Source organism: Clinocottus analis, unplaced genomic scaffold (genome assembly GCF_023055335.1).
Source record: "Clinocottus analis isolate CAN_PGR_092001 unplaced genomic scaffold, fCliAna1.0.p SCAF_26, whole genome shotgun sequence".
Classification (NCBI taxonomy): Eukaryota; Metazoa; Chordata; class Actinopteri; order Perciformes; family Cottidae; genus Clinocottus; species Clinocottus analis.
This window is the reverse complement of record NW_027175998.1, coordinates 2,940,001-2,962,500: the sequence shown is the minus strand read 5'-3', so window position 1 is coordinate 2,962,500 and position 22,500 is coordinate 2,940,001. Positions and strand designations below refer to the sequence as shown.

General features: G+C 44.8%; 1 protein-coding gene across 1 annotated transcript in view; it reads left to right on the top strand.

Annotated features, from left to right (window-relative positions):
• The window catches only part of tbc1d1 (TBC1 (tre-2/USP6, BUB2, cdc16) domain family, member 1), a 40,699-nt gene extending 22,785 nt beyond the window's left edge, over nt 1-17,914 (top strand). Inside the window, exons 11-20 of the mRNA XM_068591914.1 lie at nt 1,589-1,722; nt 5,911-6,111; nt 9,342-9,503; nt 10,274-10,432; nt 11,780-11,880; nt 12,077-12,220; nt 12,482-12,641; nt 13,521-13,690; nt 16,094-16,270; nt 16,354-17,914. Of these exons, the coding sequence (XP_068448015.1) occupies nt 1,589-1,722; nt 5,911-6,111; nt 9,342-9,503; nt 10,274-10,432; nt 11,780-11,880; nt 12,077-12,220; nt 12,482-12,641; nt 13,521-13,690; nt 16,094-16,270; nt 16,354-16,644 (1,699 nt within the window). The 3' untranslated portion in view covers nt 16,645-17,914. The remainder of the gene's footprint in view (nt 1-1,588; nt 1,723-5,910; nt 6,112-9,341; nt 9,504-10,273; nt 10,433-11,779; nt 11,881-12,076; nt 12,221-12,481; nt 12,642-13,520; nt 13,691-16,093; nt 16,271-16,353) is intronic.
• Nucleotides 17,915-22,500: the final 4,586 nt, after the last annotated feature.

The window sequence follows — 22,500 nt, the reverse complement described above, 5'->3', positions numbered from 1 at the left end:
GGATAGGAGGTTGGAAGCACGCATGAGCTTTCACAGTTAAAGGGAAAATCAATCAGAAAATGACTTTTGTTGTTAGTTATAGTGACAACACATGTAAAGTGTTGCGCTGAGGCTGCTCTGGATTGCAGTCTAGTTAGCTCATTAGCTAGTTAGCTATGTAGCTTGCCCTTTTCAGGCATGGTGGGAATGAGCGTAGGGCTGTTAGGTTTAGCGCCGCCTCTGGTCACCAGCCCTCAGTTTGGCTGCTTTTCTGTGTCCTTGTCTAGTTAGTTAGCTAGCTAGCTGGCTAATTCCACCGTGGTTCAATGCTACATTTTGTCACTCAATTAGTTTGTGACTTAGCCCGCAACAACATAAAAATGGCCCCCGTTCTGACCATCTTGCAACATTGATTTAAATGGAGAATGTCCTTTTCTATTTCAGTGTGTAAAGCCTTTTGGGGCTCTAGAGGGGAGCTGTGTGATGTCTGATAATGTTTTCTGTGAGTCAGCCTCTGCTGGGTCTGAAGTTTCAAATGAAAAACATCTGGGGTTGGGGAGGTCCGAAACACTTGAGGTTACCAGACTTCTGTAGCCCGCTCCTCCTCTCTACTGGAGGCTGCAGGTTTTAACAAGGAAGAAAGAATAACCTGTAAATCTAAACCAACAGTATCTCTGGTTTCCACTGTATTCTTTTAATGCACTCAGGCAGAAGATTCAAATACATTCAGATAGCCAATGGCTTCAGTTAGAGTTGTCATCTTTCTGTCTAAACAAGGAAAAGACAATATAATAATATTTGACCAAGCACCTTGAAAAGCTGCAGCTCCAATCCAAAAAAATACCTTTTCTCTTTCTCTTCCCTCATTTTTTTCAGTTGTCACACATTTAGTTTTTTTGTGACTTCCTCTCCTCTCTTTCTCTTTGCTCCCTCTTCCTGTATTTGCACCGTTTCTCAGACATCTGCCGACCGACTCCACGCTTCCTCCTGTTCCTCCCTGCCCTCCATCTCACTCTCCTCTCCTCCCTCATCATTCTAAACGACGGTGAGAATCCTGCGCTGCCTTTCAGTTAAACCAGCGTTGTGACTTCTTTTCTCCATTTTGTCTGCTTTTATTTAACTGTTCCGTTCTTCTTTTGACCTGCTCTTATATGTTATCCTGTAAGGCCCTGTTCAGACAGAGAAACGCCAAACGCCATCTCTAGTGAAGCGTGTGTCTCTCTCTGCGTGAACGGGCCTTACGTTCCTCTTTTCATTTGTTTCCTGCCTCCTTTTTTTCCCCACCTCGATCTCAGCCCTCTTGGTGGTCTTCGCGCTCGTCTACACTCCTCCTCCTCTGTCCCTAATTTTCTCAAATTTCCATTTCTGGCCCCTGTCCAAGAGAATGATTACCCCGATATCCCAAAGTACAGGTAAACACACACACACCAAGTAGTCACGTCCATGTCACTGTGTCCAGCTTAGTCCTACTCGTGCTCCTTGTTTCAGGGATCACTGAACCTGATTTTATGTCCATTTTTGGATGTATGTGTTTACATGAATGAATGTGTACTTTGTATAAACTACGAGGACGTATCATATAACTATTCGTGTTACGTTTGCGTTTCAGTGACGTAGCAGCTCTGTCTTTGCCGAGTGCCTCATGTGGAGGAGGGGAAAGCCCTTTTCGGAGCCAACGCCACTCGTGGAGGCAGCAGATCTTCCTGCGTGTTGCCACCCCGCAGAAGAACATAGACGCCAATGGTAAGGATGGACACAGTCACTACTTGTCAAATAAGTCGTTGCGAGGTTCCCCTATAAATTCTAGTGAATGGTTCTTGAGGTGAGACGCTGACATTGTCCATCAACGTCTTTCCTAACCATCAGTAGTAAAGAAAGTAGAAAGTCGGTCAGACGGGTTTGTCTTCTTTTAAATGGAATGGAAAACGATTATTCCTTATGATAGAAATTGGATTGAAACTGCAAACTCCCCACACAGTATTTAACAATTTGTCCAAGAAGGCTATCGTGCTTTTATTTTTATCATACAATCGCAATGAAATATATTCAGAGGACAAGATACATTCTCCATCATACAATTAGTGTTCAGCAACAAGAACTTTGAGAAAGAGCTTCGCAGATGCATAAAATAAGTTAAAATATATTTAATGCAATCTGCGTTTAAATTTCTCACAGTGCCTGTAACTTACTATATCATGAGTAGTTAACATTGATATTAATTCAATAAAATAAATCAAAAGTGCTTTCCGTATTCTTTAGGTAATCAAATGAAATAAATAAAAGGCACAGACAGTGGAAAAAGTGTGTGTGTGTGTGTGTGTGTGTGTGTGTGTGTGTGTGTGTGTGTGTGTGTGTGTGTGTGTGTGTGTGTGTGTGTGTGTGTGTGTGTGCGTCTTCCTTGGAAGAAGACCTTAAGCTGTCTTTTTCCAAGGAAGAAGACAGCTTAAGGTCAAGACACTAAAATAAAAGCATGGCATGACCCCTGTGTTCTCTTTTGCAACGGCCATCCCACGACCAGGCGGCAACCTTTGTTTCTGAAGGGTCTTAAAACTTGCATTCTCTCTACTGGCCACCAGGGGGCAACTGCTCCAGTGGCAACAAAGAAAAAGTCAGATTGTATAGAAGTATATTGTAAACTGCTGGTTTTAGCCAGTATGCTAATTGATTTTCCTTCTGATAACCCAGTCTAGAAGAGCATTAAACGCATGTTAAGGCTCCGAAGTAGACGTAAATATTTTGTATTTTTCTGTTGTGAATCTTGTCTTCTATTCACAAGAAAACTTTTTTTTTTCAATTACAGAAAATTGATTAAGACATATGAAGTATGCAGTTCCTCAAAACTTCGGACTAAAATAACCATATGTCTCCTTTGTTATCAGACTGCGATTGATGGAAACGTTGTGGCATGCTGTGCTTGTTTTGGAGCTTTGCATTTTGCATCGCAGAGGGTGCTCACATTGCTCTGACTGTTATCAGTTGATGAATAGGGCTAATGTTTGACACTGGTCTGAAATTTAATGAATCTGTCTTGATGCCAGTAAAAATCTGCATGTGAAAAAATTTAATTAAAGTACGTCTGCCTTGAGATTTACAGTCCTGTCAAATATTTCAGGGGTGTGGACGTTCAAGTAGAGAGTTAATTATTGCTCGCCGGTCTACTGTCAGTCGACGTCTTCACAGAAGGGTGTGTGTTTGTGTATTTATCTGTGCAGACGTGGGAATCATGCATGTGCTCGCATGTCTTCACATCCTGTCTTTTGTTATAGTGTATGTGTGTGTATGACGTAAGTGTTGACGGTATCGATAGTTAGGTTGGTCACACACAAGCTCCACTATGTCACTAAACAAAAACAACTCGGATCAACACATGTTTGTACATTTACTTTTTTAAGTTAGCATAGAAAGGAACTTGCGGTGTTTATATATTTTTGACAAAATGCTTTTGAGTCTTAACACTTTAGTGAGCTTTTAGCATTTTAGTTTGTTTCATTGACGTGCATCACACAAAACATGTTCTAGGTCTGCTACCAAAGAATGTTTTCATATTGATTAGTCTACCAATCTTTCAAAGATGTTAGTCAATTGTCTCAGAATTCTTCACATTTGATCTGTTTTTCTTTTCTCTCAACACATGGCATAATCCAGAGATTCTCAGCACATTTGTCCTTTTACCCTTATTGCTAATTAAAAAAAGAAAAACAGGGTATCTAAGGGTGACATGTTGGTGTGTGTCATGAACTCTATATTGGCACATTACATCTTTTTTTTTTCAGTAAAGCACTAACAAAACAAACGGCAACTGTCTCAGTGTTCCTGCAGAGCACCTTCAATTCAAACCTCCTCTTGCACGTATGAAAACACAGCGAGGCAGGTTTAGCAGAATGTTAGCGTGTTATTTCAAGGTGAGATAAAGTGTCTGGGAAAGAAAACAAAAACCCTGCTGTTCCAGAGTAAACTGGCATTGACCCTGAAACCGAAATGACGGCACATTCTGCCGGAGGGTGGCGTTTTGGTGTTTCCATGCACGCCACGCCCAAAATAATAAGGGTGTTTTGTTTTTTTATATATATAGTCCTACGATGCCAGCGTTGTGTGAAACTCATGAACTTGTGTGTTTTTACAACGTGAAAGGACTGACTTGTGTAGTTCAGAATGCAGGTTTACAAAAACACAGTAAAAGTTTTTAAAAAAAAATTCACAATTTTTTTTTTTCTGGACAAAATATTGATATTTAGCTCACTAAAATCATATCATATGCAAATGGGCCACTGTGCGTCTTATATTTCCACTGGGGGGTGCCAAAGTGTGATATTTCCAAAGTCTGAACTCACCGCCACTAACATTTCCATACATTTCCACCTCTGATGCAGTCTCAACATCAACAACTGGTTAATAAAAAGCTTCACAGGGGTGTTGCTGGATTAGTGGATTACCTTCTGTGCACATTCTTTGTTCGGGTCTTGATAAATGCAACAGGAGTGTGGGACTAGTGGGACCTTTTTCGGGTACCCACCCGAACATGCTGCTCGTGAGAGATTAGCGAGCTTCTGGACCGAGAACGGCCGAACATCGAGCCAGACTTGTCTCCTCGGCATTTATTAAACCTGAAACTGGCTTTTATTTTGAAGGCCCACCGCCGTGAGGTGGAGGCGATGCGGTGCTCCAAGCAGGTCAGCTTGATTTTGGGCTTTTTCGCCGGCCGAAAGCAGCACCCCTGTGTGCGCGTGCGTGAGGTCATGGGTGTGTCGAGTTTGTGTGCGTGTGTGTTGGAAGGGATGACGGTCTCTCAAGGTCATGTTGACAGTCCACACACAGACAGCGCCAGAGGAAAGCGCCAGCCGTGTTGACCCGCTTTGCATATATTGTGTGTGTGTGTTCGGGGACGTGGGTCCTGTAAAATGTTTGCTCAGGGAGTGGGTTGTGACACTTCATGCAACGGGGGCTGTGTTTGTGTGGGAATTTTGGCATCAAGACATGGTTTGAATATTAAGTTTGGTATGATAGCTCACACAGCATGGTAGCTCCTATAGTCACGTTTAGGATAAGAGGGTTAAAATAGTCCGTAAAGAGTCTCCTCGAGGATCCCAGATGGGAAGTTGTGCGTATTTACAAGTGTGCGTGCGTGTGCGCACGTTTCACACCTCAAAGCCATCTTCTGTTCAAGCAGTGCAGGAGTCTGTGTTTGCTAACAAATATTCAAGTCTCTGTGTGTGTGTGTGTGTGTGTGTGTGTGTGTGTGTGTGTGTGTGTGTGTGTGTGTGTGTGTGTGTGTGTGTGTGTGTGTGTGTGTGTGTGTGTGTGGTTGTCACTCTTATAACATAGGAGCCATATGTTTGTATAGTGTCTCTGCTGGTTTCAGCATGTCTTAGAACGTCACAAAGGCACACAGTGTTAATCTCAACTGAACACTTTTGTTATTCTGCAAATTGTGTCATTGTGTAAGCTGGTGTCGATGTCTACACACTTCCCCGGTACTAGTCTTCCTTAGAAGAGTCTTTGGAAAGATAAGATATAGACATACCTAAGCGGAGCTTGTGTGTACATGATGTGCATAAAATCTTGATGTTCCTACAAACTGAAACTGATGCGTTAGATAGTTGTTATGTCCTTTCTCTAAACAACACTTTATTTTGAGGTTTTGGGATCCACCCTGTACTTTGGGGTGTAGTCACACAAACACTCCTTTTACACTTTGTGTGCGACGCACCCGACTGTGTCAAAAACATCTGTGTTTATTGTTTTTTCATTCTGTTTTGCACAGGTGTGCGAGGTGGTGTTGCAAATTAAACTGACACAGACTTTTTATGTTTCCATTTAGGTCCAATGAATGAAAAATGTCTCCCTCGTTATGATTGATTTTTTTTTTTAACACCATTATTTCACAAAATAACACTGCACTATCTCTTGTTTATTATGTGACGTGTCTTTCAGAGAGAGGGGACACCTGTCTCGAGGTGGGCCGGCTGTGCGCTGGCCAGGTTGGAGTCGGAGGGTGCGGGGACTCGTCTATACGGGTGGTGCCCGAGGAGAGGACGAGAAGGAGCAGAGAGGAGCTGAGGGAGCTCTGGAGGAAGGCCATCCTGCAGCAGATCCTGCTGCAGAGGATGGACATGGAGAACCAGAAGCTACAGGGTGAGTTGGATTCACGGAGGTTAGGGGAGGGGTCAAACACACAAAGTGTGAATAGCATTTGTTGCCAGGATTGTTTTATTTAGCAGCGTTTGCAGCACTCGACTGGTAATGCTGGTTGAATTAAATGCCGAGGAGGTTTCTCCAGAAGCTGCGTGGCAAGACGAAACTCTTGCCTTTTACTTTAATTTGTCTCTGGCAACATGCCTCTCCAGATAATCAAGCGCAAACCTGTTTTTTTTTTAATATTTTATTTCCAATCAGCAATGAAGAGGTTGTATGTGTGTGTGTGTGCGTGACTATTTGCTGGGAGGCATATGTAAGGGTGTGCCGAGTGTTCCGCCTCTTTGCTGACCCAGTTGGCGCGCATCGATACACACACACACACACACACCTCGCTGTGCGCCTCAACCCCTAACTACCTGCGCTCTAAACAAACCACAAATCCATCATCCAAGTAGATAAATCATTCCCTATATAACAGGGCGTGGACGGAGAGGACGTGGCTCAAGAGTGATGAAATGAAAACATGTGCATGTGGAGGGACGGCTGTACTCTGGGCTCTTTCTGTTAATACACACTATCTCTGTTGTTTCACTGATGCAAGTGTAAAATAAAGTCTTTTTGTGACGCTCCAACTATCAGAGCCCAAGGGATCCAAATGTTGAATGTAGAAATATTTGTGGTAAATATGTTTTAATGCATAGATCACTTACTTTACTATGTCATTTAAAATATTTGCACACAGCTACACGTTTCCCGAGGCCGAGACTGCGTTGTACACTCGGGGAGAAACATTGTTTAGAAATGGTGATGAAATAAAAACATGTCCGGGCAGCGACCTCACACCCTTCGAGTGGCTCCAATGTACACATCTGCAGCGTGTGGCGGTTTTCTCTATCCCTTTATTCCTCCCTCTAGCCACACTCCACCTTTCCATCCGTTATTTGTCCGGGTGGAGCTCCATTCCTCCTTTTATCTATTACACGGCTGCCTGTTTTTAATGAGTCAACTGTGAAAGTGTGTGTGTGTGTGTGTGTGTGTGTGTGTGTGTGTGTGTGTGTGTGTGTGTGTGTGTGTGTGTGTGTGTGTGTGTGTGTCTTTGTTCGCTCAAGGGTGGGGTATCCTATGTTGTTGTGCGTTTATCATGGGCGGGGGAGAGAAATGGAGAGCAGGCAGGCCGAGTCCTGATGGACCGGACTCTCGTCCACTCCAGATAAGACAGACCGCAGAGCCGCCGCTGCTCGGCACCGTCTATTCTTACTCTGGGTGTGTCGGCTGTCTGCTCCGTCCAACTTTTCCTTTTTCTTTTCTTTCTTTTTAAAAAAATTAGTATCCAGACTACGCCCTGCAGGTCACTCCCGCTGCTTCTCTGTCTCTGATTGCTGAGGCTATGATGCACAGCATTTCATAAAAAACGTTCAAGAATGATAGATGAAAGATGTTTTAAAAAATGTGTTTTATTCTGGATTTGAATGCGGTAGCTTACTTTACGGGTGAGAATGCCAAATCTGCAGTTACTACATCGATCTTTCATAAAAAGACCACAAAGAAAGGTTTGGACAGTCTCCAGTCTTCCAGGACAGGCATAGGGACAGACACCCATTCAAGCTCACATACACACCTACCGGCAACTTAGAGTCCAATTGACCTAACCTGCATGTCTCTGGACTGTGGGAGGAAGCCGGAGAACCCGGAGAGAACCCACGCTGCCACGGGGGGAACATGCAAACTCCACACAGAAGGACCTGCCAGACCGGTCTCCGAACCCCGGCCCCTCTTGCTAGCTTGCTAGAGCTAGCCACTACACCACCCTGCAACCCATAATATTATATTCTATTATTAAAACCGTTTATTGTTAGCCGGCCGCTATCCATTCGGCCGTGACCCACAAAGTGCGGTCGTGCGGAGCGCTCCCAAAGAGCGGCAGTCTGCCGTAACCCGACGTCGCAGTGCGGCGCGAAGCTGAAGACGGCGTCCCGGCCTCCAGGAAAACGGACTGCTGTCTCTTTCCTCTCCCGCCGCTGGTCAGCAAGTTGGACACTGAGGATGAGCGTAAAAAGGGCGAGGGGAGGGAGAGTGTGGCCCGACGGAAGAGACAACCGTGGGATTGGATGAGAAGAAAGAGTTCCGAGTGCCAGTGTGAAGGAGAAAAGAGAGAAGAGAAGAAGGGCTGTGAAGGAGTGATTAGGGAGAGGAAAGGGAGGAAGGGTGTTGTCAGAGAGAGAGAGAGGAACAGACAAGGGCCGCTGGGCGTGCCTCACCTTCTTTGATCGCTGGTGTCAACATGTTGCAACGGAATTCACAGTTTGTGTCTCTCTGTGTAGTTTGTGTGTTCATCTGAAAGCCACAAATTAGATTGCGCAATGGAACTAAAATGTCTTATTATAACCCAGCAGGTGGATGTGCGATAATAATAATAATTACATGTTGTCTGTTAAATGAGTTAAGATACCCCTTGATTTACTCTCGTTTATTTGTCATTTTCCAACGTCCAAATTTGATTGTCGTTAATAAAACCTCTAAGTTCCCCTCTCAGCCCTCCAACTGGAGACACAATTAGCAAGTAGGTGGGGAACACAATGGAGAATGTGGCAACTAAAGAGACAGATGTTTCCCTCGTCAGTTGGTGGAGACCGAAAAGGTTTGCCAGCCGGCTAGAAACAGGCCTCCAAATAAAAGATCATGTTCTGTAACTGCTAGGTGTGTGAAGTTTGCTCACAAGTTTGATACAACAACTTAAAGGGTGACTGTGTAAATACTGTATTCACAACTTGCCTCTGTTGCGCCGCTGCTGCTGCAATTATTTCTCACACACCTCCTGCTTGAGTTGTTTCCCAAGCCATGCAAAACAATTACAGGCTTTGTCTTTGATGTATGATTTGTATTTTTTTATTCTGAAACATCCCGTGCATGTCTTGTCTTTTTAACGAGATGACATCAGCCTTCCTTATGGAATGCATGTGACCTGGCCCGTTTAGAAATCCCTTTATCTAAACACAAAGGTTTTATTGTCTGTTTTCGACTGCTGTCACATTTTGTGCTCGACGCTGTTTTAATTGTTCTGACAAAGAGTGTGTGTGAAAGTCTGTCTGAATAATGTAGTAAAGTAATCAAGTGCAGAAACAAACAAAAAAGGACAAAACGTACAGGGCTTGCTTGGTCCTTTGCTAAGAAGCACGCCTGCGTTGTTAACAAGCATCCTCTGCATGTGTTTTTCCTTTCGTTCGCAGCCACAGAGAGCGATCTGCAGAACAAGCGCCTGAAGCTGGACTACGAGGAAATCACGCCGTGTCTGAAGGAGGTCACTCTGGTGTGGGAGAAGATGCTGGGAACTCCTGCGAGGGCAAAGGTCAAGTTTGACACGGAGACCATCCACGCTGCCGTGGCACAAGGTACGCGCCTGGCTCCGCAAATACATATATCGAAACTACTTTGGGATGTTTGTTCTTTTTTTTTGTATTCAACATTTGTGCACAGTAAAGTGTGTTTGTGTGTACCGCCCTTCTCACTATCAAGGCTCTCTCCTCTTCTGCGTGTGTTCTAGTATCTGCACGGGAGGACGCGAGGGTTATCTCCTCGACCTTAAACGCACTAGGGGAGATCTAAAGTTCACAAATGCACACACAAAAGGCTCCTGGCGAATGAAAAGCCGCCCTTAGAGCTGAAGTAGCCTCAAGAGCCGGATCATGACACAAGGTTGATAACACATTGCGTCAAACCGGTGGTTGCGCTGCTGAGAGTCTTAACGGCTGTACTCTGGGCTCTTTCTGTTAATATACATTCACTGATACAAGTGTAAAATAAAGTCATTTTGGGATGCTTCAAATATCAGAGCCCATGTGAGTTAAATGTAGAAATATTTGTGGTAGATATTTTTGAATGTATAGTTTACTTACTTTACTATGGCATTTAAAATATTTGCACACAGCTACACATTTCCCGAGGCGAGACTGCGTTCTACACTCGGGGGGGAAACATTGTTTAGAAATGTGACTGACAGGTTTTTTTTTTTCTTTTTACAGATAAGTTAAGATAAGCCTCTAAATGTTACGACATTTTCAAGTCCCCTCATGATTTGCATACTACTTGTTGGTGACCGTCCACTTGTAACCTACCCGCTCCCCGCACTCAACGTCTCTCGTCTCTTTGTCCTCTCCAACAGGCGTCCCGAGGCAGCACCGGGGCGAAATCTGGAAGTTTCTTTCTGAACAGTACCTGCTAAGGCAGACGGTCCCGTCCCGAGCGCCCGCCAATCCCACGCCGTACAAAGAGCTGCTGAAGCAGCTGACCTCGCAGCAGCACGCCATCCTCATAGATCTGGGTAACTCAGACACACAATGACGAGCGCTCATGTTCACATATTTTTTTTGTATTCATCAGTTGCTTGATTTTTAAGCTTCTCTGCTGTATGGAAAGAACACGGAAACACAAATCGGTGTACAGTACAAATCTTAAGACTTTCTTCCGGTCTGAAAAAGTCTTTGGACTTGTCTGCGTTCGACAGCAACACTTGCTTTATTTTTCCTTGAGCGAGTCGTTGGTAGACATAATAAATCTATAAACTGCTAGCTTCAGCAGGGGGGAAGCTCTTCGATTCATAATGGGTGGATTTTTTGACGATTGATTAACGTTATTATTATTTAACTGGTCAATCCATTTTTTAATGCATCTAGAGCCATTACTAGGAAGGCTTGTCATGTAAGACTGGGAGGTGCTGACAAAAAAGCCATAAAACATGTCAATAAATTGATGGACTTATCAAACAATTGTGGTACTTCAGGGTTTTCAGTAATTCTTTTGGCAAGTATGACTGTAAAAGAGATATTAAATGGCCTTCTCGTGGTATTTGGGAGTAACCTGATGCTGCAGTCGGTTCATGACGCACAACCCTCTGACAATGGAAACCGTTTGGTAGAGGGCAGGCGCTTTAAAAAAAATGTCTCAAACCTCATTTTGACGCTTTCACCTTCACATGTACCCAACACCTCCCACCCAAAACCCACCACACACACACACACACAGTACTTACACCTCACCCACATAACACTCACATACATAACACCCACATACATACACATCCACCCACACATCCGCATCCCCGTAGCACTTAACCTCGCCTGTTTTTTTATGTTTTTTATGTTTTTTCTGTCATGTTATTCACTCTACATCAGATAAGGTGACTGTCGTTGCAGTAGGTTCAAGAACACAAAGCCCCTAAAGCGCATTCCTCACGCACGCCTCAAGTGGCGCTCAATACCAAAACACACACCTCCCAATTACCGGCTCGCCTCCATTAAGAAAGTTATTTTTCACCGATGGGCGCGGTTCGTCACCACGTGTTCCCTTTCCGTAGGAGGCGTAGCGGGGGTACTCTCTTCCATAGCAGGGCGTTTTCATTTGTGAGCTCGCCGTCGCGGAATGGGTCGACGCGCCGGGCTCCCGAGGCAGAGACTCTGCTTCATTCAGACACACCCGGGGGGCTCAGATTCTTTTCCAGGAATGTGTCAAACAAGAGTCGAGTAAATCAAATCTATTAAAACGGCTTTATCAGCTCAATCAAAAGCCATCCAAATGAGCTAATGTGTCTGGCGCAGCGCTTTCATACGAAATATGAACTGTTTTGATGAGATGGTTCACATGTCGCTCTTTTTTATCTTGTCCATCCCAGGTCGCACTTTTCCCACACACCCGTATTTCCAAGCACAGCTGGGGGCAGGACAGCTGTCTCTCTATAATTTACTGAAGGCCTACTCACTGCTGGATCCCGAGGTACATTTCAATCTTCTTCTTTTGGTATTCACTTTCCTTGTAGGTCTCTCTCTCTCCCTCTCTCCTTCTGCCTCCCACACAACCTCCCCGTCGATTGATTGACTAAACGGAGCTGTCAACTGTTTTTTCGGCTTAAGCCCCCTTTTGCCCTTCCTTGTCTGTGTGGACGTCAAGTGTGTTATTGTTGCGTCTGCAGGTGGGCTACTGCCAGGGCCTGTCCTTCATTGCTGGAGTGCTGCTGTTACACTTGGGGGAGGAGGACGCCTTCAACATGCTCAAATTTCTCATGTATGACGTGGGGCTGCGCAAACAGTACAGGCCTGACATGATTATCCTGCAGGTAAAACACACGCGCACACACACACACACACAGAGCCTCTTTGTCCCGTCTCCTACGCATCTTTATCTTTATGTTATACAAATTACACGGAAGGGAGGACTGCAGGTCTTTTTATTTGTCATCATCATCAGTCAGTTCTGGTTTAGTATGTCTAGCATTCAGTTTAGTGTAAAACAGCTCAGTAAAATAATTAAAGCACGTGATGCACACTCGACCGCACCAATCAAAAAAAAGCAATCTCTGGTTTTTTGTTTCCGTCAGATTCAGATGTACCAGCTGTCGCGGCTGCTCCACGACTACCACAGGGATCTTTACGTCCACCTGGAGCAGCAGGAGATCGGACCCAGCTTGTACGCCACCCCCTGGTTCCTCACCGCCTTCGCCTCGCACTTCCCCCTCGGCTTCGTGGCCAGGGTCTTCGGTAAGCTGCCGTGTGTGTGTGTGTGTGTGTGTGTGTGTGTGTGTGTGTGTGTGTGTGTGTGTGTGTGTGTGTGTGTGTGTGTGTGTGTGTGTGTGTGTGTGTGTGTGTGTGTGTGTCATTCATATATACATATGTATGAATGATAGGGATTCATGTGTAAGTGTGAGGCATGTACACACTTTACTTTGTAACTTCACTTCTTTGTATATATATTTGTGTGTATATATATGTATATTTATACTCTATATATTTGTATACACACGTTTTATATATTTAAATGTCTTTCTTTTATACACACACTCTTATTCCTTTCTTGTTGTCGTTTTCATGCCTAATTTCTTACACTGTGCTCAGGCAGTGAACCAGACTCTCTGGCTCCTTGCGCTCATCTGAGCATAACGTTGTGTGTGTGTGTGTGTGTGTGTGTGTGTGTGTGTGCGCATGTGTACTTGTGTGCATTATAGCGAAAGAGCATCATCCTAGCACTTTGAAGTCTTTGATAACGTGCAGCATGTGGGGCTCCTCAACTCCGCTCCCATGCCTTAATCTGTTGCATGATCTCATGCAATTCTGCCGAACCCTTACCCCACCCTTATGCATTCAAAGCACACACACAAATTCACACACCTACTTCGTCTCTCTGGCCTATATTTATGTTTGCTTAAGCCTTTTTTTCATTGACGTCAAAGCATCTATCATTGAAAACAACCCTTTAAGTCGCCAATCAACAACGGTAAGCTGCGCTGTGATCGCCTGTCATTATTTACGGCCCTGTTGCGTAATTAAAAACAAAAGACGCTGTCACGGCAGGGCCTTTCCAACCGCTCATTCCTGTTTTAATCCTGTGTCACCTTTTGACTCCACTTTGTCCTCTGTCAGATATGTTGTTCCTGCAGGGGTCAGAGGTCATCTTCAAGGTGGCCTTGAGCCTGCTGGGGAGCCACAAGCCGTTGATCCTGCAGCACGAGAGTCTGGAGTCCATAGTGGACTTCATCAAGACCATGTTGCCCAACCTGGGCCTGGTGCAGATGGAGAAAACCATCAACCAGGTCAGAGAACCAAACAGTCAGTAATGTGTTACCTCCCATGTGTTACCACTGGACGGGCATACAGTGCACCGTTGTGAATTGTGAAGGTCCATGATCTTATTTATTGTCATTTTGAGGATTACAGTGAAGTGTTTGAGTCTCATTCAAACAAAACTCATGAAAATACCAAAACCAGTAATCTGTTAATCCATCTCAATACATTCCAATGTCCCTTTCATGTCTGCGGTACACTGAAAGCAAAAACCCTTCAAAGTTTGTGTGTACACACACACACACACACACACACGCTTTTAGTTTTTCGAAAGGCTAAATCAGTTTTAGAGCAAAAAGATAAAACACTGTGATTTAGCACTGCTCCTCCATAAAGTTAGATCTTACTCACAGATTAAAAAGTCATTTAAATCATTACAATATCCAGATTTTTAGTCTCTTGTATTTCTGTTTCATAATTTTACAGCATTTTTCATCAGATATAGCAGCAGTAGCCAACACTGTGCCGAGGGAGCCAATAAGTCGCCTGCGGGCACGTTCTAAAAATAGCCCCAGTCACCGGTGGAGTTGTTCGATCAAAGCGTTTGTTTTTCTGGAACCTTTGCAACGAGGGTGTGCCTTGTATTTCACAGTAGCATCAGCATTCACAGCAGCAGTGTGACGTGCCGAGTGAGCAAAAGAAGTCTGTGAACATGCACAAACTCCTAATTTATCCAACCTATTGAATGCATAATAAACATTTGTTTAACGTCAAGCGAGCAAAAGTATTATTCAGCAAAAGTACATCAGAAAAGTAGCCCTCCATATTACCATGTCTCCCATATTAAGCTCCGCCTCGACATGAAATACAGCAACGTCCATCAATGTCAACCACAGCCGATGGGTGGAGTGCCACGGAGTTGATGACACCTTTGTGCGTCAGTGTTTGCTGTGAAGGAAAAACTACAGTGTGTCAATAACATCATGCACACGTGTTGAGTGACTCCCAACAACCCAACAGTCGTGATCAGACTCCCTCCTGTGTTGTGTTCACGAAGGAGACGCATGTAAAGTGACGATTCATACAGGGGATGAAAGAAGGCACTGTCGCACAAATTTCACGCAAACACCAAAAGCAGCTACCGTGTTGTTAAAGCATTAGAATACATCACGTCCATGTTGTTTCACTCAAAAGGAAGAACGACTTCCCAACTTGGGAAAACGTGACCATCCGAGGAGCCCCTGAATGCACCGCTGTCTCTCGCTGGCGAGTGTCATCCTAGTTTTCTTGTAAACTGCTTCTAAATTGTTCCGGTGTGTTTGCGTCCAGCACACAGTGACATGTTTTTAGTCTGTGTTTGCTGTCTTTCAAAACTGTCTTCGATCACAGAGCTGTCTGTTTTTTGGAGAAAAAAAATAGTTTCTGCCAAAAACCTCACCAGGTAAAATGACAAAATGAGTCGTGATGTTTAGTTTCTGGTTTCAACAACTTGGACAGCAGTTTAAACGGATGCGACTTCTGCAACGATGGCGGCTGGACGACTGGAAGAAAGAACCATCATAGTGAAACGTTAACTTATTTGTTATGCAATTAATGACATCTGCGAAAAAAGAAAAGAAAAAAAACAACAGATTATCATTTTTGGAAAGTTTATTGGTTCGCTTATTGTGTCAAATTTATAACAGACGGCACATGAAGAAATGTGTGTCTGCTGCATCGTTTTCCGCCCCCGCTAATCTTTCAAAGATGCTCAGGTTGAAGATTGAGAGTTTGAGATGAGTCAAAGGCAGGTAGAGAGATGTTCTCAATGTACTCCGTAGTTTAGAAAGTATGCATTTACCATGTCATTTGCTTATGATTGCAAAACGTTGAATCATGCTCTAGCCTGCCGGTACGCCCCCTCCCCAAGTGCCACTTATCCAGATTGTCTATATGTTCACTGTGGCGTGACTCACCTGTCTCGACCACGAAAAGACAAGCCAGGGAGGTGCACTTCCAGGATGTTTGGAGCCGAGTATGCAAAACTGTCTCCATTGTTTGTTATTTAGTTACGCAACCACAAGTTGTGACATGCGGCACCTTAAACATTTGTTTTTAATAATCAACTGAGACGACATTTCCGTCAGGTAGTGTGACGAGGAAATAAATGTGCACCTACGAGTTCAAAAGAACTGCCCTGTCAACTAAACGTATTATCGTGACTGTAGTGACACAGTGATAAACACTTTCTGTTCTTTCCGTGGCTGTCTAACGACATTTTAGTGTTCGGGAGCCCAGTCATTGTCTGTGAATAGATTTTCTGTGGAATCGCACAATGTTCTCTGAGAGCTCGTGCGCTTCCGAAAAACAAAATGTTCTTGTGTTTCGTAACGCTCACTCGAGGTGGATACCTGTCAGGATTTGCACGATTGTAAACACTCTCTGTCCTTCAGGTGTGTCAGATGGACATGTCCAAGCAGCTCCAGGCCTACGAGGTGGAGTACCACGTCCTGCAGGACGAGCTGCTAGACACGCCCCCGACCCTCACGCAGCAGCAGCGAACCGCGCAGCTGGAGAGGACCAATCAGAGCCTCCGGCAGCAGAACCTCGACCTGCTTGAGGAGCTACAGGTACACACACACACACACACACACACAGAGCCTTAGTTATTGTCTCCTTTAGCTCCGTGTCAACCATCATTCGCTCCCCTCAGGTGTCGCACGCTCGTGTCTGCAGCCTGGAGAGCCGAGTGGAGGTCCTGGCCCAGTCGGAGCGCCGGCTGACGGAGCAGGTGTCCGCGCTCGAGGGGGAGAAGAAGCAGCTCGCGAGCACCGCCGCGCGCCTGCGGGACCTCCTCAGCGGCCTCGGCATACACACGACCCCCGAGGGCCGCACGCTCCCGCCGCCCCCTGGAAGACGCGCGAAAACGGACGACGGCGAAGTGCCGGCGATCTGGACCGCGGACTGCCTTCTCCACCCGCTGGTTCTTCCAGAAGGCTCCTAACTGCAACACAATCATTTCCCAAATGGTTAAGGGCGGGAGGTGGAGGAGGCGTTCGTGTGAGGTCGGGGGGGAGAAAGTCATTAGCGACATAAGGATGACTCCCCTACCTGGACTTTTGTCCTCTCCCCAGCTCCAGACTTTTCTTCTTTTTTTTTTTCAAAGAATAAACTGGACCCGAAACAGAGAGTCGAATTGAAAGAAAAACAAAGGGGGGCACCATTGCGTGTTTTATTCCAAAGTGCCCACTTCCCCGCTCTCTTTAGAAATACTAATGAACACGTGATTCGAACAACGACCCCCAAAGGTAGCACTGACCCACTGGGCCTCTCCTGCAAGAACAAAACTGTTCCATTTGCACCTGTACTCGTACGCTCTGGCCGTCTGTCTCGTGTGTTTGACGTTTGTGTGTCGGATGCAACAAGGCTAACCAAGCCAAAGAACGTCATTATTATTATAAAACAAGCCTAAACAAAGATTCAGATCTGACCCGTTTCTGATCTTGATAAAACATGAGGAACACAACGATGTTTCCAAAGAAAGTAGTGAGGCACAAAAAGTCAGACGAAGGGACGGGTGAAGAAATAGACTTCATGACAGTGTTTTTTTGTTTTTTTTTCCTATTGTATAAGTTGAATAGACATAAGCTAAATGAAATCCAATCTTGGACGGAGGTGTTCAGAGGTCAAAGGTGAGCCGTTTCTTGATTTCCCCCTGCCGTATTTCCGGCCTTTATCGGTTGCGTTTTCCAGATGCTGTGCGTTCTGAACTTCAGTCACGCGCAGGAAGAGTAGCCCAACACATCCAGTTCATTTCACTTCCCGTCTTTTCGCCTTCTTGAGCACACCTCGACCAGTCGGCGTCGAAATGGAAATAGATGTTTCAGCTGAAGCAACAAAAAAAAGCCAGTACTTTGTGAGGGGAAGTACAGACTTCAACACATGAAATGATTTCAGTGCTTCCAAACACACTTCTGTCTGAAACTTCAAACGGGGAAGCCTCCGCTGTTGAGACAATCTGTCAGCTACGAGTCCTTTACTGTATTCAACGCACTGAAGTCCTTCGACACCGAGCTGCAGCCCGTTGTGTTCCTGTTTCCTAAATGTGTGTGTTGTGCACTTCACTGGTGCCGACACATCTTTTGATCTACACTGTAAAGATATGAAGCTTTTACTCCTGACCGTCTCTCTTGCACATGCGTTTTGTTTTTAAAAGTGATCAATGCTGTTGTTGTCATCCTCTACTTTAAAATACATTTAATATCCTTTCTGCACTCGCGTGTTGTGTCACACCTTTGTGCCAGAGTGTACGCCCTTCGTACTCGTGTGGGTGTGGGAGTGTAAGGCGTCGGGCCGCTTGAAGGCGGCGTCGATCGGACCACCTCTCGTTCAAACACGCCAGTCGCTTTGAACGCTTTTAGTTTGATTTGAGGTTTTGAGCATATAGGAAATATATCGTACACGGTATTTAAAACGCAGACGTTCTTTTGTGTCCTGCAACGCCTCCGGGAGTCGAGGAAGAAAGCTTGTTGGGGCAAGTTGTGTGTCTGTTGGTGCACATGTACAGCAGAACCTCCCCCAAACAAACAATTCTGATGAAAATGCACAAACTAAAAAGATTAAAAAAAGGCATCCCAGGTTTGTGCATTACCAACTTCAGACACATTCAAAAGATACTCATTTGCTGTGTACATGTACACACCACTGCTAATTGGCGCTGGTTTTGCCATGTGACTTTTTTATTTTAGTTATTTGAAAGGCAATTCCTCGAATTCGGGCTCAAAGAGTATATGATTACAAAAAGTCTTTTCTACTCGCATTCCTGAACCTGTTTGAGGACCTGCGAGTGCACCCATTTATCAGGCAGCTGCTCAGGGTGGAGCAACCTCATTATCAGGGTGTTTCTGTGTGAGCGCATGATCATAATTAACCAAAATATCCATGACGAAAACATTACAGTGCAGCTTTCTGGGCCTTTTGAAAAATGAATGATATTCACAAATGCAAACATTCTCAAAAGGTCGCTTCAAGAGGTTATCTCTGAATTAAAAAAACCTCCCCGTTGGCGACCAGCTGGTGAACATAGTGGAGCATTTAGCCACTAAAGATCCAGATAATCTCATCAAGAGATGGAGACCAGAAAGAGAGTGAATAGTACATTCACCAGGTGGCCAAAAACTATAGCAACTTAAATAATAAGTATATATCAATGGCGTCTTTCTGCTGCCCACAAAGTGGCAAAATGTGTTACTGTATGTTCAACCTTTTAAAGGGAATTATGAAGTATGTGCATGGTCAAACCGGAGTGCAACCAACTGGAAAGTGAAGCCGATGCTGCAGTGTCTTAAACCTGCATTTTCTCTAATGGCCATCGGGAGGTGACTCCTCCGTTTGCAAAAATAAGTCAGATTGTATAGAAGTCTATAAGAAAAGGACTTTACTTCTCTGTTGATGTATTCCTTCAGTAAACATGAGTTTATGTCTCAATCTCTAGTTTCAAGTCTTCTTCAATACAGCATGATGTACATTTTGTAAATTACGGTCTGTTAGAGTCAAACGGACCACAAAGCGGGATGATCCAAGTTTTCATCTTGGAACTTTAATCCTTTTACAGGTTGTTTTTTTTAATTCATGAAAGTTAATTGTAACCTTTTTGGTCACCAAATTGTCATATTCAGTGTTCGATGGTGCTTTGCTCCAACCTCTCGCGTCACTTCTGATTCCAAAAACCAAGATGACGACGAGCAAAAAGCGTCGCCTGTGTATAAGAAGTGGTCGGAGTCGCGGTCCGGTCATTCTGACTGCGGTTTTGAAGCCTTAGGTTCTGCATTTTGACCGTTGCCATGTTGGTTTACTGCAACCAGTGAACGGAAGAAACCATATCTGGACTGCGGGGGAGTGACGTAGAGAAAGCGTAAACTCTCGACTCTAAATGAACCATGATCTACTAAACCACCATGATGCTGTATTGAAGAATACTCAAAACAAGAGATCAACTAAAGTATCACATTGTTAATAACATAATTAGTGCTGTCAGCGAGCTCTCGCGCCGATCACTCTGCTTTTATTGGATAAGCTCAGGTCTTGATCCAAACCAAACACTGGAGATCTCCAAGGCGGGTCGACGACAAAGGGAGTCAAGTTCTTGACGCGGCGCCCAGGAGCCAGACACGCCCTGCTCCATGCTCCACCAATGAGGACGATCGACGCGGGAAAACGGCACGGCCCGTTCGACGCGAGGCCACGCCCCCTCGGCTGCCTAGCCTGATGCGGCTGATCAGCGATAATCCCCTGGAATGCTTATGTGGATTATTTGTGTTTGTTTGTTTAAGATAACCGAACCTTGACCTTGAGCAGCCCTGCCCCATCGCGTGTGCGCGCCTGTGTTTTCGAGGCTCGGTTGTGTTGTGGCGTTGTGACGGCAAAACATTTGTGCGTCAGAGCTTCCCACCGGGTTGAAAAGGGGGCGTCGGCTCCTGTGGTTGAAACTTGGCATCTGCGGACAGATTTTCTTGAGTCTCGGGTTGAATGAACCGAGATGGAGCAGGATCCCCCGCCGCCTTGAGAGGGCCGCCTACACCGTGTGTAAACAAGAGCGCATGTGTGTCGATGGTAAAGTGTGTGTGTATTTTATGCCTCTGTTTCTCCGTGCCAGGCCGAGCAGGCTGCCAGGGCTTGTGCCCAGAGTTTTGTTTTGTTTGACTTGCGGTCTGTTTGCCCTTCCACGCTCTACCTCAGGCCCGTATGGAGCCAAATCCACAGCGTTAGTTTTGATCATTTCAGAAAAAGGTTTCAACCTAATAATTCAAAGTTTTGGTCTTTAACTTAGAAATATTCAACAATGTAATGAAATAAAAATTAAGTGGATGAATTTTTTGGGGGGGTTAAATATCATTTTGAACTAGGTTAGGTTTTTTTGTTGAATGAAATATTGTTTTATTATTTTATTAGCAGTAGCATTTTTTTTCAGATTCAGACTTTTGGCCGTGATATGGTGTTGGGTGCGGTATCGACTACAGGGGCGTGGCATGAGCTACAGGGGCGTGGCATGAGCTACAGGGGCGTGGCATGAGCTACTGGGGCGTGGCATGAGCTACTGGGGCGTGGCATGAGCTACTGGGGCGTGGCATGAGCTACAGGGGCGTGGCATGAGCTAGTGGGGCGTGGCATGACCTAGTGGGGCGTGGCATGAGCTACAGGGGCGTGGCATGAGCCACTGGGGCGTGGCATGAGCCACTGGGGCGTGGCATGAGCTACTGGGGCGTGGCATGAGCTACTGGGGCGTGGCATGAGCTACAGGGGCGTGGCATGAGCTACAGGGGCGTGGCATGAGCTACTGGGGCGTGGCATGAGCTACCACACTATGCATAGGATAACAGTTTGAAACAATGTGAAACAGTCAAAATCTCCTTCATGAGCTCACTTCAAATTAGTCATGAGACAATTTACCTCTAATTTTCAGATTAGATGATCACCTTTTCCAGGACATTTAAGTCTGACTTTTTTCTGTTTGTTATATTCTCACAGTATTCTGCTGCGTACCTCAGGGGGGATTTTCTATATAGAAATCCCTCCCTGAGGTACGCAGCAGGTATCACAGTTCATCCTCAGGGGGACATGAACATGTGTTCCATCTTCTCACGACAATCCGTCCAAAACGTGTGACCTGTCACTCAAAACCAGGAACGTCCACCTCACGGTGGTGCTGACGGAGAAACCTGCGTTGGGGAGGACTCACCCTCCTGGAACCATAAATTGTTTCCCGAGCTTCACGGGAATCCAATCGCAGATTTGTTGACTTATTTCCATCTTGACCCAAAGCAATAATCTCTGACTCCTTCCTTTTGTGTGCTGTGAGAAGTAATTCAGGTGGATGTAATCATTAATTGCATTAATGGTTCCTTGTTTAAGGACGCGTAACAGCACAGCGAGCGCTAAAGATGAGAGAGCGCTGGTCAGTACAAAAGGTCGATGAGTGTCGGTAACGGCTCATAAAGCACTACTGCAGCAGTAAATGTTGATAAGCGGCGACTTCACCTGAAGCACCCGGATCATTTGGATTAATGGAGGCCATAAAGACGGCTCCTGCTCGTACCGGACCTGCTCACTGCTGAGCTGTCGATTCCAAGTAGCAGCCTGAATAAAAGTGCGTTTTAAATAACGGACGTTATTTTTTTTTTTTGCAGGAAGATGACGGAACCTTATTTTAGTTTGTGCTCAACTTCTGGTCGGCCTCATGGAGAATCGCTACGGGAAAGTATTCGGCATGCAGAGTATGAGAAGAAGCGTCAGTCTGTAGATTGTTTTACACAAAGCAGCACAAAAGTAACAAGAAAATGCCGAAAACTATTTATGTTGGAATTATAAGAATGTTCTTAACTGCAGTCAGTGTTCCTGTTTTATGCTTCTTCTTCTTCTTCTTTTAATGACATTCCCGGAAGCTCTTTCTGTCTGCTGTGACACAGAAGGCCCCATTGCACACTATCTGCACTTCCAGGCTCTTTTTTCATCGGTTTATTGGTTTATTGATTTTTATTGGAGGAATTTTCACATCCTTAAGCCAAGTTCTCTCGTATCATTTCAACTCTTTACGAATGAATTCATAACCTATGACTCTATACAAGAAAGGTGTTCGTGCACTTTAATATGCTACAAGATTATATATATTTTTGATCAAATGAAATGTCTTTATTGTAAAGTTATTTTTTATACAATTTATATTATTGTACTTCTCTTCGTTCGCTCTCTCGTTTGATTATCATTATTTTCAAGCGTTTCTTAGAAGTACATATGTCCTGAAACAATGACGTTCGTATAGATATTTAATTCAAATCAGTTTATTTTGTAAAGCCCAAAATTA